The sequence below is a fragment of the Cyprinodon variegatus genome, unplaced genomic scaffold, assembly GCF_000732505.1.
Source record: "Cyprinodon variegatus isolate N-32 unplaced genomic scaffold, C_variegatus-1.0 Scaffold5, whole genome shotgun sequence".
Classification (NCBI taxonomy): Eukaryota; Metazoa; Chordata; class Actinopteri; order Cyprinodontiformes; family Cyprinodontidae; genus Cyprinodon; species Cyprinodon variegatus.
The window spans coordinates 2,501,955-2,517,294 of record NW_015150458.1 but is presented as its reverse complement, the minus strand read 5'-3'; the positions used below and the strand labels follow the sequence as shown (position 1 = coordinate 2,517,294).

At 36.4% G+C, this 15,340-nt stretch overlaps 1 protein-coding gene across 1 annotated transcript in view; it reads left to right on the top strand.

Annotated features, from left to right (window-relative positions):
• Positions 1-15,340, top strand: part of csmd1 (CUB and Sushi multiple domains 1) — a 576,851-nt gene that overhangs the window by 374,355 nt on the left and 187,156 nt on the right. The window contains exons 11-14 of the mRNA XM_015374130.1: positions 7,091-7,194; positions 7,427-7,539; positions 13,900-14,082; positions 14,199-14,384. Of these exons, the coding sequence (XP_015229616.1) occupies positions 7,091-7,194; positions 7,427-7,539; positions 13,900-14,082; positions 14,199-14,384 (586 nt within the window). The remainder of the gene's footprint in view (positions 1-7,090; positions 7,195-7,426; positions 7,540-13,899; positions 14,083-14,198; positions 14,385-15,340) is intronic.

Sequence of the window (15,340 nt, the reverse complement as noted above, 5' to 3'; positions counted from 1 at the left end):
ACAGGATAATGAAAGACATATTATTTCTGACCATAATTATTATTATCTTAGTTTCATATAGTTTTGGTAATCCCAACAGACATAAGACAGAAAAGATTTATTTAGTTTTCATGTCTGGTGAAACTTTACCTTTTCCATATTTTGCTTTTCTAAGATAGTGAAATGTTCCATGCCTCACCTCTTTATATGAGAATTACCTTGCCAGAAAAAAAAAAAAAAAAAAGTTCCCCTCCATTTTGACTCGATGAGATATCATGGTTTGGATGACTCAATATCTACACTGAAAGTTTCAATAAAAGCCATCAGTAGATAAAACTTATTACATGGTCATACTGCAGAAAAAAACAAAAATGGCAAAAAAACACCATAAACTCCAAAAAAATATTACTCAGCATAGGTATTACTGCCTCACATTTATTATAAGTCAACAGTAGCTCCTTATAATAACAGGAATCAGATATCTACCATTAAATAAATATTAACCTCCAGGAATATGATAGTGCAGCACAAGTTTCAATAGATCAGCAAGGTTATATTTTCGCACCCTGGTATAAAAAGTTCTCCTGAAAATAGTCCATAGAGGACAAAAAAATAACAATGTATTCTTCAGGACAAGAAAAAGGAACAATCCCTCCAAATAAACTTTCCCTCAGTTTCAGCCTATTAGAAAACAATTTCCAACCCTCTTGTAGATGGGGAAAACACATCAACCTATAGTGTTAATGATTTTAGTAATTAGTTGTTAGCCAGTAGTTTGCATCTTTTTCTCATTATTTGAATATCTTTAGAAACCGCTACACTTTGCTTGGGGTGCAACATCCAATGTACACCGAGACAGTTAAATGCTTTCTACAAGGAGTTTTATTGGCCTTCATCTCCAATATTGCTTGATGCAAAATACATTTGGGCTTGTTTGCGTTATACTGAGGTTTCTCTTTGGCGTTTTTGTGTATGAAAAGGTGCAGTAAAACACACATGCAGACTTTGAAGAGGTATAGAATGGCATCATTGACATTCCTATCATGACAGCAGTTAATCCCTCAGCGTACTCCTATCCTTAAACATGATCTGAACATTTCCTGCCATTTTTATTTTGACAAAGCCCTGCAAAGGCTTAGCTTTGCATGGATGAGTTTGGCTTACAGAAATGGGTTTTCACTCTTATCACCTTTAGAAAGGTTTTTTTTTTTTTTTTTTTTTTTTTTTTTTTATTACTGTACTTTGATTTACAATGTGATGGCCTTCTCCGCACAATATTACATGTTAAAAGATCATCTGAGGTCCCTAAATAATATACTAGGACCTTCTCTTATAAAGACCAGTACATTTTTGGTTCTGAGAATATCCGATCATGGCAGAGCTATGCCATTATCGATGCTTCCAGGAGTATGATCTACATCCTATAAATAATGAACAAGCATGGAATAATGGAATCTCAGTATCGCGGCATTTTAGAGTGGAAAACAGATTGATGAAGTGATGCTGTTTGTATGCCACCACAGCCACAAAGGTGCCTGCAAGTCAAGGATTCATCACTCTGATTCTTAGTGTTCAACAGCTTAGAGGTGAGAATGCAGGCTGTTTTTTTCAGAAATGAATTGTTTAACAATAAATGAGGCTTAGGATCCTGCCAAGGAAAAAGAAAAAAATCACAGGTCCTTAAATTTCAAGTTTTTTTTTTTTTTCTCCTTCATTACATAATTATTTTTTGGTCAAACATATAATTGTTTCCACACTTTCAGACTGTCCCTTTACTTTTTCCCCAGTCTTATCAGTATTGAATAATTCCAGCCATCACCTTTTTTGCTGCTCCAACATTTTCTATCAAACAGTATAAACATATCAGTATTATATTTTTTTGAATGAATAATTAATTTTTTTATTTCATGTTTTGGCATTTTTCGAGATCCCCCTGCAGAGACGTTATTGCATAATCTGTTTAATCACTGTCCAATGTTTTTGCTTTGGTTCTATTTCCACATTATGAGACTAAAGGGATAAAAATGTGGAAATGGGGATACCTTAATGTTATCCATCCATCCATCCACCCATCCACCAACTGTTTGGACCACCATGGTTTATACGGACAAAGAACTAACTGACTGAATTCAACATAGCTGTGTTGTTCTTCCAGTCACTTATAAGCAGGATTGTAAGACAATCAAGAGTTCAAAGCTGTTGTTTTTCTGTCCAACTCTTCTCCATCTCCTATCCACAAAAAGAGCTCTTCAGAACTCTGATGGGAGTTTTGGAGCTTTGAGGCTAATTTAGGTCCTCACATACATAAAGTTCATCTATGCTGCCCATTCTCGTCCAATTACCCTTTTTAAGTCAAAACAAGATGGGGACTAAAGTAAAAAAGCTTTAACAACTCAGAAAAAGACCCATGTAAAGATAAAGTTTATATTTCATGCTTGAAACTAGTTCATTTATGTCTAGTGACATCTTCAGTTTTATAAGGCATCTGATTTATTTGTTTATTATTTTTTTTTTTTTTGCAATTGTAGAAACAGGAACATTTTGTAAGTGTAGTTTCAATGTCCTCTATATTTTATTACTGATTTGGTCATGAGGTTGGATAAACCAAGAAATATAATAAGTGTTTACATAGGTAGTTGTTAATTTAAATAGTATTTGATCACATTCTGGTAGTCTGACTGGTAATCTGTGTGGTTTACTTTTAATTTTACTGACATATTGGTTGTCTGGCTGGTGATTTTTCATTCAAACTAGTAATCTCAATGGTTTACTAGTAGTAAACCTGACTAATTTATGGTACATCTGATTTGTTTTTTAAATAGTTTACATGTAAATTGACTGGTGTGCAGGGTGACTAAATGCAATGTGTTCCTCTGCAATCGGTCTCCGCCAAGTGACGTCAATTGTTTACCTCGGGTGCGGTGCATCGTGGGAAAACCACCATATTAGGTGGAAAGTCGAGATAAGCCACACGCGGCTGTTCTTTCGGCATAATTATTTACCAGAAATGACACGATCATGTTGTGTGAGAGGCTGCCAGTCCCGGTGTCGTGCCAAGGTAGTTATCCCTGCGAAAATTTGTATCCCCTCTTCGGGAGCACGCAAGGAGTAGGAAGAACAACCCGAGTTAACTCCGCTTCAATTCCAATGTGCAGAACTTGAAATTTGAAAGGTTTTACGTGTATGAAAGTTGAGCTTTACTGTTTTATTCTTTACTTCACATGTTATAGCAGAATATCGCCAGTGATATTGATTTAAAACTAATAATAAAACACAAAGGTTTGCTTGAAAGCTGGTCGCTGACAGCAGTGTCTACTCCTTCCTTGAAAGCAAACAGATCCTTGTTCTTTTCCATACGTTCCTTAAAAAAACTCTATCATTGTTTCACAGTGTCCAAATGTTCTCATCCCATTGAAAACTGTTGTAAACCTTGTAATAACCTCCTGACGAGGGGATACAAATTTTCGTAGGGATAACTACCTTGGCACGACGGTAATTTCGCATTCTGCTTACTTTTTTCCATATAGTCAGAGAAACAAACTCAATTGCAAAAAGCAGTTGCTTTGCTAGATTTCACAAAGGCTAGTAGGACTGTTTTGGAAGGGCAGCCAGTTTTCTCTAGTGATGTTTTGCACTAAAATGTTTGAAAAGCCATCTTAGGGGCCAAGATTACTAACCTGTTCACACCTTTAAAGGTGTGAACAGGTTAGTAACCCGGGCCCCTAAGATGGCTACTAACCTGTTTTCACCTTTAAAGGTTTTCCCAAAGGGCGGTAGCGACAGACTGCTTCTTGATGAGGTTTTTGCACTTCTGCTTTTCCACATTTAGGGCATGAGGTACACATCTATTTGCACCTCTGAGACTTTCACACAGAACAGGTAGTACTGTGGTGACTGGTTTATACAGAAGTTTTTCTACTACTTTTTTGTATTACCATTCTAGTTCCTGAAATATATTTCTGTACTAATTTTATTTTATGCCCCATTGTTTGCAGTATAGATTAACTGGTTTTACATGTTTTCTTACAGTGCTGTTCTGAACCCTGGCAAATATTTACTGTGGATTTTCCCCAAATATAGATATGGAGCACGATATCTGCAGTACTTTGTGATGATGTCATGGAGAGGCTCGGCTGACGTTGATATTCACAACAAAAAACACATTTTACAAAGCTTTTTCTTACAAAAATTACAACAGGACTGCATCCTGCAGAGAAACAAAGTTAGAAAATAAAATAATTTAAAAAGCCTAAAAATCTTGAAGGTCTTGAAGGTTTTTTAAACCTTCCCCAGTAGAAGCTGTTGCATGCGGTTTGCAATGTTTTTTTTTTTTTTTTTTTTTTTGGCACAGATATCTCAGCATAGTTCCAAATTTTCAAGGTGCACAGAGTGGAAATTCAGCACAGACGCTGAGTGTAGAGGCGTGGAAACCAAAATATACATTCTTTGAACACGTGTACCTCGTGGATGTGTCAAACATAAACCAAGCTTGAGTCACATAACCCTGCATGCTTTCGATGGGTCTCTGATTTTAATACAGGTAAACACCTTAAATATACAGGACAGTGGGTCTGAAAAACCAGGGTTAAGCACCCCTGATATAGAAAAGCTACGGATGACGTCATAGCAAAAACAGATGGTAAAGGGGCAAAAGTCGTCTTCAAGTGGTTCACACTTTTTTGTTTGGTATTTAAACTGCAGGTTTCCCCCACTTAAATGCAGCTTGCTTTCAGAGATTTCACAGGATTTCACTCAGAACACCCAAGTTGATTCTTTCCTTTTTTCTCTTTTATTTGAAAGTTCAATCAACAATAGTAGTAGCAGTAGGTGAAAAACCTTTAAACAAACACAGAGAAACAATGATTAACATCCTTTAAATAACAAAATTGTTCCTGAAACAAAATATAAGATTTAAACCCAAAATCAAACGTATTCAAAGCATTATTCAGTGATACATTTTAACATTTTATTATTAATTTACTTTCTCAAATACATTTCAAATAATTCCTCTTTTTTTTTTTTTACTTTTCTCAATATTTTAACATTTCAATCTAAATATTCAAATAATTTGTGGCTCACCGGCTCCTTCTCTTTGGAACAAACTTTCCTGCAATGCATTCACCCAGGCACCCTCATAGAGCTCACTGCTGCTCATTGAGTGAACATCTCCCAACTAATCCCTTAATTATCTTCTCCTGTCTCCAAGTTAGGAGACACTCTCCTCTATACTCAGTCAGAGGAGGGCAGTGCATGAATTCAGCTCAACCTGTACCTCGTGGATGTGTCAAACATTAACCAAGCTTGAGTCACACAACCCTGCATGCTTTCGATGGGTCTCTGATTTTAATTCAGGTAAACACTTTAAATATGCAGGACAGTGGGTCTAAAAACCAGGGTTAAGCACCCCTGATATAGAAAAGCTACAGATGTCGTCATAGCAAAAACAGATGGTAAAGGGGCAAAAGTCGTCTCTGGCAAATGGGACTGGGTTGTGCAGCAGCATGATAGACTTTCCCCTCCATTGTTCATCAGATATACGGATTAAGTCTATTTTCAACCAATGACTTGGCAAATAGCATCAGTTTTATAAAAATCAGATGAACCATAAAACAAGTCAGACACAGGGAATCCGCTTAATTTCAAAATGAAAGGCAATGCACTTCTAATGTCATATAAGTAGGCAATGATTGCTGCAGAGCTATGTCTTGCAGTTGTTAACCGAACTGACGTGAAGTGGTATGTGTGAAGCCTGCTTTAGGGGGAGCCAACAGAACAATGTTATCGACAAAAAGCAGAGATGACAATGGCCCCTCCTTGAAGCACTTCTTTAACGTGGTTTTCATACTCATTTCTACAATCACCCATAATTTAAAGAAATAGCTCAAAGTTCATTGTAATGTGAGGTTGAGTCGTAACCATACTCAGATTCATACATTAACCCCTAGACTTATAACCTCACACTAAATCCACTCCTCTGCAGTTGGATTTCTTTACATTAAATCTATCATTCAACTTTGTCCTGCTATTGCAACTTTTCAAAAGACAGATTGTTCTTAATTCCTTTAGTAAGTCAAAACCTGGCTATTGATGAAGTCCTCCACTTTTCTGAAAAGAAAATGTATTTTCATTTTTTTTCTATATTTTTGTTATTTCTATTGTTATAAAAGTTAAGTAACAAATTTTTTAAATGTTTCTACTACAGTAGCAGCCATTCAAAATGGCCCTTCCCAGTCAAACGCCAGCCGAATGGCAGCCCACTTCCCTACAATTCCCAGCAAAATCTCCTCCTACTTCCAGCCACTGGAGTGACCCCTTCTTCTCCTGGGTGTGCATATTTTTTTTTTCCCGGAGTCCACCCTTTCACTTAATTATAGGGCCAGGAGGTGGAGCGTCTCTTTAGATCTTAAGGTCAACAAATCATGACAGCAAAAATATTTTAGTATAAAGATTGACGTTTAAAAAGGAATTATGGGGACCAGCCAAGAGTCCATCAAAGAAAATGGGGAAAGTTTAAATTCATACTGCTGTACCAAGCTTTACACTGAACATAAGATTTAATGAAATAATCAGATTTCTTTTTTCTTTTTTTTTTTCTATAGAATGCATGGTTAAAAGGGGAATAGTTATTTGAGGTCTTCTGGAAGGTGCTGGTGAAGATTCTCAGTCATTCCAAAAGATTGATGTTTCGCTTCCGACCTAGGAAGCTTTTTCAAAGCTTGAAAAAGCTTGGATAGGAAGCAAAACTATTTTTGGGAATCTTCTCGAAGAGGAAAAATTGGGAACTAAGAAAACAAACAGCCTCAACAGGACTGAATGTTAGTTGTTTATTCAGGTTGCCATGAAAGGTGAAACTTAGGACTTCATGATTCTGTAGTCTACATGATTGTTTTTTGTTTAATTGTTCAGCTTTAAGTACCATTATACATTTTCTTTCATGATGAGTCCGTTTGAAAACTTTTTAAGGTATGGAGTTGTTATTGGTTGTACTTAAAGGCTATATGCCACAGAAGGTATATAACTTCCACACACATTTGATCAGAAATGAATGCTTTTTTTTTTCATTTTATTTTATGAGCATCCCTTTGTTTAATTTTGGGTTTTAATTTTTCAGGTTATAAAGCTATCATTTGAAGAGTTTGACCTGGAGAGAGGCTACGACACCCTGACTGTGGGAGACGGTGGAAAGATAGGTGACACTCGGAGGGTACTATATGTGTAAGCACCAGTGATAATTTCTTATCCATCAGTTACTTGTAAAAGTATAAAATAAGTTAGGAAAACACAAGGTAAAGCGTAGGAGAGACTTTGTGCTCTGGAGAGATATTTTCAAAATGTTTAACTCTACAGTTTAAATTAAAAACTCGTGCACATTTTGCTAAAGAAAAAAGTATAAAATGATAAGGAGTATGATATGAATGTAATCATTGGGACTACTGTGTCTTTTTAGACTCACTGGTACCAGCGTCCCTGATCTCATCGTGAGCTTGTCGAATCAGATGTGGCTACACCTGCAGTCAGATGACACGATTGGTTCTGCTGGGTTCAAAGCAATCTATGAAGGTAAGAGCTCTTTCTAATTTACAAATTACAATTTTAACTGGTCTTTTTTTTATGAATCACCCACACACATCTATAGTAAAATATCACAGCATTGCAGGAAAGCAGGTAATAATGGGTGACTAATGAATGGCTTCAGACCTAATCAGAATACAAAAAAGTCTGTCCTTCTTGTATATCTGTCTGTCTTTAGTGTAAATGTGTTGGCTTTTGTGCATTTAGGTAATAGCCTTTGTGAACACTGTGTTATAAAGCTAAGCTTTATTGCATGTATACAGGTGCTGGTCATAAAATTAGAATATCATGAAAAAGTAGATTGATTTCAGTAATTCCATTTAAAAAGTGAAACTTGTATATTATATTCATACATTACATACAAACTCATATATTTCAGATGTTTATTTTGTTTAATTTTGATGATTACAAATGACAACAAATGAAAATCTCAAATTCATCATATCAGAAAATTAGAATATTGTGAAAAGGTTCAAAATTGATGGCCCCTGGTGCCACACTCTAATCAGCTAATTAACTCAAACCACCTGCAAAAGCCTTTAAATGGTCTTTCAGTCTAGTTCTATAGGCTACACAATCATGGGGAAGACTGCTGACTTGACAGTTGTCCAAAAGACGACCATCGACACCTTGCACAAGGAGGGCAAGACACAAAAGGTCATCGCTAAAGAGGCTGGCTGTTCACAGAGCTCAGTGTCCAAGCACATTAATAGAGAGGCGAAGGGAAGGAAAAGATGTGGTCGAAAAAAGTGTACAAGCAAGAGAGATAACCGCACCCTGGAGAGGATTGTGAAACAAAACCCATTCAAAAATGTGGGGGAGATTCACAAAGAGTGGACTGCAGCTGGAGTGAGTGCTTCAAGAACCACCACACACAGACGTATGAAAGACATGGGTTTCTGCTGTCGCATTCCTTGTGTCAAGCCACTCTTGAACCACAGACAGCGTCAGAAGCGTCTTGCCTGGGCTAAAGAGAAACAGGACTGGACTGCTGGTGAGTGGTCCAAAGTCATGTTCTCTGATGAAAGTAAATTTTGCATTTCCTTTGGAAATCAAGGTCCCAGAGTCTGGAGGAAAAGAAGAGAGGCACTTCATCCACGTTGCTTGAAGTCCAGTGTAAAGTTTCCACAGTCAGTGATGGTTTGGGGTGCCATGTCATCTGCTGGTGTTGGTCCATTGTGTTTTCTGAGGTCCAGGGTCAACGCAGCCACATACCAGGAAGTTTTAGAGCACTTCATGCTTCCTGCAGCTGACCAACTTTTTGGAGATGCAGATTTCATTTTCCAACAGGACTTGGCACCTGCACACAGTGCCAAAGCTACCAGTACCTGGTTGAAGGACCATGGTATCCCTGTTCTTAATTGGCCAGCAAACTCTCCTGACCTTAACCCCATAGAAAATCTATGGGGTATTGTGAAGAAGAAGATGCAATACACCAGACCCAACAATTCAGAAGAGCTAAAAGCCACTATTAGAGCAACCTGGGCTATCATAACACCTGAGCAGTGCCACAGACTGATCGACTCCATGCCACGCCGCATTGCTGCAGTAATACAGGCCAAAGGAGGCCCAACTAAATACTGAGTGCTGTACATGCTCATACTTTTCATGTTCATACTTTTCAGTTGGCCAACATTTCTATAAATCCTTTGTTTTTATTGGTCTTCAGTAATATTCTAATTTTCTGATATGATGAATTTGAGATTTTCATTTGTTGTCATTTGTAATCATCAAAATTAAACAAAATAAACATCTGAAATATATGAGTTTGTATGTAATGTATGAATATAATATACAAGTTTCACTTTTTAAATGGAATTACTGAAATCAATCTACTTTTTCATGATATTCTAATTTTATGACCAGCACCTGTAGTAAAATGAAATCCTGCAAACACACTTTTTGGTCTCTGCTGAGAAGCTTAAGGCCCCTTAACAGTTACAGTTATCTTCAATGTTACCCGTGATTAATGCATGTCTTTCCTCCTTGGTGGATTATGGGGTTGTGCACCTCTTACCTGGTTTGTTTTGATCTTATATTTTCTCTGTTTTCCTAAAAATGGTTTTAATGGGGCTCTGCGGGATCTTCAGTTTTAATATTTTTATACACTATCACCATTTCCTAATGTGCACTTTTTCTTGACCTGAGCTTCTTGGTGTTCTCAGTGTTTGGGCTTAGTGTTTGCTGCTTAATTAGAGCTGCTGCAGACTCTGGGGCCTATCACATGTGTGCACACACGAAGATAATATAACACTTTAACTGATCCAATTATCCGACTTCTGAAGACAAATAGTAAACATTTCAGGGCTTCAAAAGAAAATGGATGAATACATACGCAGAGCTTACACTTTGGTCTTTTTTTTTTCTTTAGACCTTTCTAAAGCATTACAATTTCAAAGCATTAAGTTTCCTTACAGATGTCTCCTCAAGTTCTTTTTTTACAATAATGAAAATTATTAGTTTTGTACATTATCTTCATCCGACTATTAACTAATTGCTTGACAGGATTGGCCATGTTTTAGGGCCGCTGTCCTGCAACTTTTACATAGTTCTATGCTTCAACACACCTGACTCTATTAGCTCGTTAGCAGAGCTTTATGTAGTTTAGCCATTTTATTTAAGTGTATTGCATAAGGGACATTTCTAAAAGTTGCCTTTTATCCACAACTCTATTGGACTGCTGACAGGTCAAAATCTCTGCATTTTCTGGATCTGTACATTTATATGCCTACTTTTCATCTTCCACTTATCCTGGACTGGGTAGTGGGAGCTGCACTCTCAGCAGAGACACCCAGAGTTCCCTCTGAAATATTGTTTTTATGCAAGGCATCAAGAACATATACCCGAGCCACCTGAACAGAATCCTTATGATGTGGTAAAGCACTGACTCAAGCTCTTCCAGAAGCTGTATTGAACTCTTATCCCTAGCACACTGGCATGGTCCGTTTCAGGGAAGCCAAATTAGTTTGATCCCGCTATAGTTTGAACACATCCTCTGGTTCCCCACCTCCACAATCTTCCAGTCCAGGAATACTGTCCACGACCACTGATCTCGAAGGTCATGTCAGCCACGACAACTCCACAGCATCTAGGGTCCAGAGATACTCGGGATAGATCATATCTAGCCCTTCCACTGCGTAAATGTTTGACCAAAATGTTTTTTTTATTCCTTTTTCTCTTGTTTTTGTTTTACTGACATAGAAAAATATTGACTTTTAAAAACTGCATTTTTAAAAAATGTTTGATAAAATTTCCATTCGTCCAACTTTAGCTGAAAAACATAAAACTTTCCTTCAGTTTTTTCACACCAGTAGTTGTGAGCTGTTGTGTGTTTATATCTTTATTTGCCATGTAATGTGACATGAAAACCAGAGCAGACTCAGAGGGGGAATGGGGAAAGATTAAAGTTATATTCTGCATCTTTTCAGTTCCGTTTACTGCAGTGATGTTATTGACTTTCTGGGATCAGGCCCACTCAGGAATATGCAGTAACTGAATAACCATGTGACTTCTAAAACAATATAGCTCTTTTATCTTAACATCTTAGTTGGGTTTAGCTCCGTAACCTATTTGTATTTAGTTTACGGTGCTGAAATGATCTAGTTTACTATTAGAAAAACCTTTGCTACAATTTTATGGTTGAAATGTTTTAGTTTCAACATGAAATTTAAGAATAAGTTTGGCTTTGTAGTTTTCAAGGTGTATTTTCTAAGTTTTTATATGTTGATTGCAGCTTAAAAAAATGAAATTAACCAGGTTGGCCTCACAAAAGTGAACACTTTCTACACAGAAAGTAGAAATGTGAAATTCCAACAGTACTGAATGATCTCCCGAAGATGGTTTAGTTTTACCCCTCCCCCATCAGAACCCAGCAACTGCCTACTGTGTTTTTATGTCTCCCCTTGCATGGGTATATGTGATTCTGTCAGATGCAATAAGATCACCACGATATGCACTTTGATCAGTCTTACCCCCCTGAGTTATCTTAGATTTTCAGCACAAATCTGCACCAGTTTCCTTAAATGGCATGAGGTTATGCTCCTTTTTCAGAGAAGCCCTGTGTGTTTGTGTGCACCCTGTGGATTATTAGAATAAATGACCATGTTAATATGATGCACTCAAAAAAGTAACATTGCAATTAATGCATTTAAAAAGTATTCAAATCCCTCCAAAAAACAATACGTTTTTATCAGATATGTTTAAAATTAAAAGAACAAATTTAAAAATAGGCCTTCTGACTTTGTCAGTTAACATGTTTACATACATGTGTTTACCTCATTCATACAAAGAAATTTAATAAGAATTCTTTTTTTTTTTTTTTTTGCATTGATTTATTCATTAAATGAAAAACAGGATGACATTTCACTGTTGTTGGTATTACAAACTTAACCTAATCAGAAAGGATATAAACTCTAAATGACCTACATCTTTGTAAATGTTTTCATATAGCCTTATCATTCTTCAAAATGTAAAACATATAAGAGTAAGATTTTGATATAATTTTTGAGAAAAATACACTCTAATGCACCCAAAGTTTTGCATATAGTCTGCATTCATCAAATTCATATGTCTGTTTTAAAGACAATAGAATTTTCATGTTTTCAAACTACAATTCAGAAATGTATGCTCAGGGGAACTCTGGGGTGAAAGTTTTTGAATTTGAAGAGAAAAAAAAAAATAACTGCAAAAAGTTGGAGGATAAATAATACAACCAAATCTTGGTGAGGCAGCTACCAGCATAAGACAGACTTAACTTTGGGGTCAGGATAATTGAAATCCATCCTGACACTCGTCATCTGTGTGACAGAAAGCTCTTGGCCAAACACATCTGAGATTTCCTAAATTATTTTTCTTCTTCTGGGTATTTTTTCATCCCAGCTGAGTTCCAAACACAAATATGAGTTATATTAAGATTTTGATTGTTTGACAGAGTTCCAGGCGATAATGCGTTATATGATGACATATGCCTTATTGCCAGATTGTAAAAGAGAGGGATATAATATATTTCTTCTTTCTCCTAAATTTTATGTAATTTCCAAACAATTATGCTTGATGGGGTTGAGGGTGTTGTTTATGCTTCAACTATTGTTTTTTCTTTTACAATTAAAACAGAATTGCACTACAATTACCCTGATGACAATTAGCTGTAAGAGGGGGAGCAATTAAATAAATTTCACACAGATTGCCGCTACATCACTGCACAGCAGAACTTTCTTCCAGATCTTGGTGTCCTATTTCCATTATTTTTCACTTCAATGCAATTTAATATAGAAATATATAACTGTGAAGTTGGAGATAATTGTACACGATCTTCAGCAAAAATTAAGAAAATCTATTTTTAGCTATGTTATGGATCTGCAGCCAAACTAATGATCTGTTTATAATACTTGTAGCTACAAGTCTTTTGATGAAAACATTTAGCTTTAGAAATGTAGACAATTAAATGTCTTGGTTTTATCTCTTCCGCAAGCCCTGCAGGATAAAAGGGAGTGAGTCAATTCAATTTAGGCATGGACTTTGACAAAATCATGTTGATACAAGAATAAAGTCTGAAAGAAACCCTCAATTTGTTGCTGTTTCTGTTTGTTGTCCTGCTGCAGGATCAAGCTCAACCCCACTCCCCAAATCCATCCATATTCCAATTAAATGTAGTTTATTAGTAGATATTATTCTGTTAACTAATCCTGCTTTAAAGTTATAGGGAAGTCATATTTAAATGTCAAATCATTCTGGCTTAAACATGTATATAAATGTACTCTTTATCAGACTATTTTTTCCCCAAATTTATATTTATTAAAAAAAAATCCTGTCTTAAAATATGTGGGTTTTTTCATTATCTTATGCAGGCCAGTTAGTTATATGTCAGCTTTTCATTTTTAATTTCGGCCAATCTGTCAGTCAAATTTTTTCAGTCCTAGCATCTTGATTCATATGTCGCAGCTAATATATAAGAATAATTTACTTTACCATTGAGTAACGTCCCAGTGTTCACAGCGATGGACGTCTGTCTCTTCGGCAGGCGAAGAGCTAACAAAACTGTCAGTGTTGCGAGGCAAAATAACCGACCAATCACATAAACTTTATTCACTCTTGTAAAATTGGGGACCACTCAAGAGAATTTGTAAATACAACGGTTGGAACAGCCATTTCACTATGACTTTAAAATTTACCATAACTGTATTCTGTTTATTCAGTGTTTCCTAAAAAAAAAAAAAAAACATTTAATCAAATCATTTAACGTGTTTCATTAAAACGGCTTTTAGTGTTCTAATTCTTGTTCTGCTCCCATTTAAAGATGGAAATTGGAATGAGTTAACAGGACTGAAATTCCACCTGTTTGTGTTACAGAAATTGACAGGGGAGGTTGTGGCGATCCCGGGGTGCCTGCGTTTGGTCATCGTAGCGGCGATCGCTTTCAGCACAGTGATATACTGACCTTCTTTTGCCAGTCAGCTTTTGAGCTTGTTGGGGAAAAGACCATTACATGCCAGCACAATAACCAGTGGTCTGGAAACAAGCCCAGTTGTGTGTGTAAGTAAATGTATATTTGGGATGTTTGTACTCATTTGAAGCATCATTTTTAGTGAACTTTACTAACATGTTTGATTGTCTAAAACTCCTCCCTTTTTCCACTTCTCTTTTTGCAGTTTCTTGTTTCTTTAATTTCACTGCTCCTTCAGGGACTGTGTTGTCCCCAAACTACCCGGAGGAGTATGGCAACAATCTAAACTGTGTGTGGTTGATTATCTCTGAGCCAGGAAGTCGAATACATCTCTTCTTCTCTGACTTTGACCTGGAGCCGCAGTTCGATTGGCTGGTGGTCAAAGATGAAGGTAGTAATCTTTTGATACCAAAAAAAAACAGTTTTAATATTTGGTTAAAATAATTTGTATTTTTACTGCCAGTTAGGTTTTAATGATTTACAACTGAAACCTGAATTGTCTTTTTATTGCTGCTTTAAATTGTAAAATTATATAAGTCAAAGCCTTTTCTTCCAGTTGTCTTTATGAGCAGCCAATGTAGTCTTCAGACTGGATTTGGGTTAAAGAATGACTGGTCGATAACCCGGACAGAAAGATAATTGCCATTTTATGTTTTATTTCATCACATTGATCATTTTTTTCACCTCACAGTAAAACACAGAGCAATTATATTGTTGTTCCACATTTCAGGGTTATTGATTTGGCAGGTTCAAGTTAAGCCTCTGTTTGACAGGCAGGATGAAGTTGTGTTTAATTGACTGGCTGTAAACCTCTGCGTCTGCAGGGATTTTTTCTTTCTTTCGTCTTGTGTAAAGGTTTTTAGAAAATGGTAGGTTAATTGCAGCTGGGAGGGCCTGCTTCAACGTCTTTCAGCTTGTAGACAGTTGTAATGAATGACAGTTGTCTGGATGGCTCAGACAAAAAAAATTAGGACAAAAAGCTTCTATGCTTCTCATCAGGGGCTCCTAAACATTTTAGTTAATTACCTAGCTATAATGGTGTCGAATACTGCCTACCCTTTATTGGCGACCTGACAACTTGCTATACAGTAAATGCATTTATTAATTGACAATGTATTTAAATATAGAGTGGAGGATGTTATGTTATTATTAAAAGATTTTTATTTTATTACAAAAATAATCTAGCCTGGCTGGAAGATGTTGAAGTCACTGGTCATTGTTAGGAAGAGGCTTAACTATTGAAACACATCTTTTTCAATACTTTTAGTAGGGGAGCTTTGAAATGGGCCTGTAATTCTGCAGTAGCAGCTTGGCTGTTTGATAATTGCTGTTTTAAGAGCCTTGGGG